This window comes from Arachis duranensis, chromosome 7, assembly GCF_000817695.3.
Source record: "Arachis duranensis cultivar V14167 chromosome 7, aradu.V14167.gnm2.J7QH, whole genome shotgun sequence".
NCBI lineage: Eukaryota > Viridiplantae > Streptophyta > Magnoliopsida > Fabales > Fabaceae > Arachis > Arachis duranensis.
In genome coordinates, this window is record NC_029778.3 from 24,593,298 (window position 1) to 24,598,138 (window position 4,841).

General features: G+C 36.7%; 1 protein-coding gene across 2 annotated transcripts; it reads right to left on the reverse strand.

The window, feature by feature from the left end:
* Positions 1 to 1,532: 1,532 nt before the first annotated feature.
* Positions 1,533 to 4,835, reverse strand: LOC107458478 (autophagy-related protein 13a). Of its 2 annotated transcripts, none has more exons than XM_016076687.3 (4): positions 4,677 to 4,835; positions 2,748 to 4,166; positions 2,480 to 2,661; positions 1,533 to 1,892 (listed from the first exon to the last, which is right to left on the reverse strand). In XM_016076687.3, the coding sequence occupies exons 2-4, from the start codon at positions 4,065 to 4,067 to the stop codon at positions 1,586 to 1,588; spliced, it is 1,809 nt and encodes a 602-aa protein (XP_015932173.1). In that variant the 5' UTR covers positions 4,068 to 4,166; positions 4,677 to 4,835; the 3' UTR covers positions 1,533 to 1,585. The 2 variants fall into 2 exon arrangements, with proteins under 2 accessions (XP_015932173.1, XP_015932171.1); XM_016076685.3 differs by having other exon boundaries at positions 2,748 to 4,299.
* Positions 4,836 to 4,841: the final 6 nt, after the last annotated feature.

Below are 4,841 nucleotides of genomic sequence, written 5' to 3' on the forward strand. Positions count from 1 at the left end.
CAAACATTTCTCAAACCCTAAAAGATAATCGAAATATCCGAGAAATTCGCAGAATCATTTTAAGATGGAAAAACTGGTAATGACCCTCTGTTCTTTGTGAAGCAATGATGGTGGGCTATGGGTAGTGGACGGCGATATGCTTACAACGATGGTGGGCTACGGGTACTAAAGCAACGACTTGATTAAACTGGAGAATTGTCTCTGTCGCGGGATGGGGGTGCTCTGATCTTCTTCTCCGATTTGCGATGGTAGTGGCAACGGCAACGGAGCTCTGCTAGGGCACAGAGGGGCGTGTAAGGGTGTTTTTTCCTATTTCTTAAAAAAAATTAGGTTACACGTAGATAGATTTGGAGGGGTTTTGTTGCCACAATTTCGAATACTAACAGATCAAATGTGTAACTAACACCAGGGTACTTCAGGCATACGGAGGTCATCTTCCATGGTTACAAGGTGAGTTTTCTTTTCCTATAGATAAATTTGTCAGCATTTTCATAGGTACAAATGGTCATTTACTTTACAATATTATTAATTTATTATTATTATTATTTTCATTTTTTAAAATTATTTTTTGTCATTGACAAAAAAATTATTAAAATATCCACTTATCTTAAAGTTATTAAATTTTAAAGAAAAAAATATATTATTTTTTATTATGTTTGCAAAAAAAAATGAAAAATTGATTTTTAAAATTATTTTTGAGAATATTTATTTAATCGTTGAATAATTTATTTAATTTTAAAATATTTTTAAAATATTTTTGTTGTTAATATCTTTAGAGAATATTTTTGTCATTTGATGATGCAGAAAAATTTGAGTGGTTTACTTTAGTATTAAATATTTGATTAACATTTCAATTACAAAAAGAAAGAAAAAGTTCTTTTAGACAAGCTAATTAAATTGGTAGAGTAATTAAGAGCAAGTGGCAATAGCCACTCCTTTAAAATAAAGACAAACAAGAAAGGACCCTGTTTGCTTTATATAATATAATTTGCTATACAGAAGATCGATATATTTATTAAACTTGGATTGCAAATTTTTAATCATTTAGATAGATGGTTGGAGTGGCTTTCATAATTAACATAAAGCACGACATGATAAATTGTTTCTAACATCAAGTCTACAACATTCGTAATCTATGCCTCAAATTTGTTTAGACGAATTGAAAACAAGAAAAAATAAAATAAAAATCCATAGTTAAGCAGATACTACTAGTCAACCAGCATTAAATTCAAGATTACAACATACAGCTATAGTTCAAGAAGTTATTCCATCAGTAGAATCAATTAATCAATGTGACTTACTATCATAAAAGAAAATAAACACAATGTACATTTCATTATTTTCAACCATAGAATATGTTTTCAGTTCAGTGTTTGCACCTTTACAATGAAATTCATCAACCACCATTCCAAAATATACCAATAATACCATCCTAATTTCAGAACTATAATTGTCTACAAACACTGATAGCAAATTAGACATATCTTGGCCATGATAAAAGCTAAAAAAAAAAAAAAAAAAAAAAAAAAAAACTATAAAGAAGTTGTGTTATGTCTTGAACCAGTTTATCAGTATAGCTTAAGATTCATTCTTTGTTTAGGATCCGAGTTCCGCTCTTGGAAAGAAGGAGGTCCCTCATCTCTTTGTAACTTCGGAGCTCTTCAAGTGCATCGGCAGTCTTCCGGGGCATGAAGAATCCGGAAGCAGTCGTAACTCCTCCCTCAGGTTCAGGCTTCACAGAATGGGACGAATAGCAACTTGAGTCTTGGCGCAAAGGCGGTGCAGTTCTAAGCATGTGCACAAGAACACCAACAGCGGCGTCTTGTGATTTTTTGCACATTGGGAGTGACGTTGAACCGATCTCTGACACATTCTTTCCATCCTTACTCTGACTATTTACCCAGAAAACCACAAAAAGGAAACAATAAATATCAGAAATAGAAGAAAAACAGAATATTATATCAAAATTGCAGGCTAAACAGAATCTCTAAGCATCTATATTATCAACCTTCCCGTTCTCCATCATCTAAGAATTCGAGCATAAGTAATGGATGCTATGTACAGGGTATGTAGCTGGAGACTCGCCTTTGACCTAGTTCTAATATATGAAAAAGCAAAGGCAACCAAGAGATCTAGAAAAGCATCGGGAAATGGAACCAAAGATATTTGATAGTTTATTTTATTTTATTTTTTTTTTTTTGAAGGAAAGAAACTTGACCATTATTCTGACCCAACTTAGGAAATACATCAGAATTCAGAGAGGAACATCCTTTTCCCCCAGTCAACAAATTCAGATATAGAAGCGAAGAAAATAAATATATATCCTGCAACTGATTATGCCTATATCTGATTAAATTAGATGGATTTATAGTTACAAAACATTGTAATTTCACTAAAACAAAAACGTATTCATTTCTCTTTGACAGTAAGCTTAACATGTTTATGACTTAGTTGTGGATAACGGAGTCTATCAAGGTACCTGGGTTGGACATCAGGCGTATCAACATCATCAACATCGAAGGGACACGAAAAGTCACCATCCTCCAAGTCATCCTGAAAAGATAATCTACTTGAGCTTCTGGAAAATCCAATCCGTGGTGAGTCACTTGAAGATAACAACCCTGAGAACCGCCCTGAATCATCCTTGTTATCTCTAGCAATCTATGTAGCAATAAAAGACTCATCAAACATTTTCAAAAATACAATTAATTTGAACTTCAAGAGCAGGTATGTATGGTCAAGGTTACCTTTTGACCAGCATAATTTGTGACACCAGTATGTAACTCTCCAATCCTTGAAGACTCTAGTTTCCTAAATGACCTGATTCCCGATGGAGATTCTTGTGATGAAGCATAATTCCTTTTGGGGGACATTGGTGGCAAAGAATTTCTACTATGATCTGACAAATTAGGAGAAAGTGTTCTTGAGCTTTTGCCCATCATTGGGTAAGGTATAGTTACAGGGGCAGTTTCAGAACGTACACGTGTTTGAATTGGAACGCCACCATTGAAGAATGTTGGTGATGATGGAGATGGTGAAGGTGAGAACGGGGGAGACAGTTGATACTCATCATAACTTGTAGACCTGTGTCGATTGTGCATTCTATAGTTGTGAATTCTGATACCGTGGCTATCGGTAGGTGAAGATGGGATATCATATGGCTTGGAAGGAGCACGATACACTGGTGGGGATCCAACATACTGCTGGTTCTGTACCATAGGTGCTGCCTTATGGAAGCCACTAGTCCAACTATGTGGCCGCTCGAGTGGTGCAGAAGATGGAGGTGCTATCCCTCTCAGCGGAAATGAAGTGGCACGAACACCCTTTTCTGAGACAGGGAAAGACCTCAAAGGGTCAGCAAGGGGACTTCCAACATAATCTGTAATTATTTGTGTTGGTAACGATGTCGAACACTCAAGGTTGAAATCAGATAGGTTGGTCCGGTAGGTCACAGATACGCATAGGCGGCCTGGAGTTGCCTCAATGGGAGTGAAACTGTATTCCTCCAGCACTACATCCTCCGCCCGAGAGAATGGATCTCTAAACGAAGAGACCTTGTAAATAATATCAAAATTACATGTATGACTTGACGAACTAAGCTTCCTAAATATCTTATAAGCCGGTAGAAGCCTCATGTGAGAATAAAGAGCACGAAACAATACTATTGACTTCTTGTATGTCTTCTTATAAGAGCCACTAATGTCACCAGTTTGTGGAGCCATTACCTGGGGACGCTCATACTGAACAACCCACCTCTCTATTACTGTTTCAACAGAAGAACCATTCTCTTCATGAACTAGTATAATGTCAATTATCATCTGATCCATCAAATTCCTGTGCCAGAAACTCAGATTATCTAGAGCAGCAGGCCGATCGCCTAATGCTAAGTTAAACCATTTGTCGCTCCTCCTCACACGAGACCCCATAGGCAGGTCCCCACTCCGATCATGTTGGTGCAATGAAGGTACCCTCGAGTCCAAAATGACATGTAAGCTCTTCAAAAGAAACTGATGAACTATTTGTTCCAATTTCCCCAATTCAGGCTGCATATTAGCCTGAAAATCCATCCTCCTTTAGGGTATATATATGTATTTAAAGAAAGTTCCTAATTAAACTCTCCCTCCACTCAAGACCATGACTTTTGAAAAGATCATAATCCCAGCTCCCTGTCAAATTCACACACATCAATAAAAGATTATAATCACAGACTACAGCATCACCTCAGTGATCATCACGAGTCAATATCCACGAACCAAGCATCGGCATCATAATCAAGGAAAGCCGAAATCATGGACCACTCTGGATGATGCAAAAAAGCAAACAGTACGTGAGCACATTCATCGAACAACCACAACAACATCAACAAGGAGCAAAATTTTCCAACTACAATGCAGATTTAAACATGGCCATCATCATAAGATAAAAATAAAAAAATTGAAAATAACCCAACTGGTAGTGGGTACCCAGATCATGCGACAATCAACAATAAACTTGATACAGAGAAAAATAATAGATTCTTCAATAAGAAGTTAAAAACAAAACAAGCATCATCATGATCAACATGGGGATCCACGATCCATAAAAGACAAATCTTTTTCACATGGGGTAGTAACAGTGAATCTGTAGAAACTAGGAAGAGATAGGAGAGAGAAAGAAAGAGGGTTAAGTTAACTCACATGCGAGAAGAAGCGGAGAAGAAGAATGGGTATGGGAGCATTTGAAGAAGGATGAAGATATGATGAATAGAATTTGGCCAATCCAACAAAAGTAGAGAGAGAGAGAGAGAGAAAGAGAGAGAGAGAGAGAGAGAGAGAGAGAGAGAAGGAAGAACAAGAAACAAA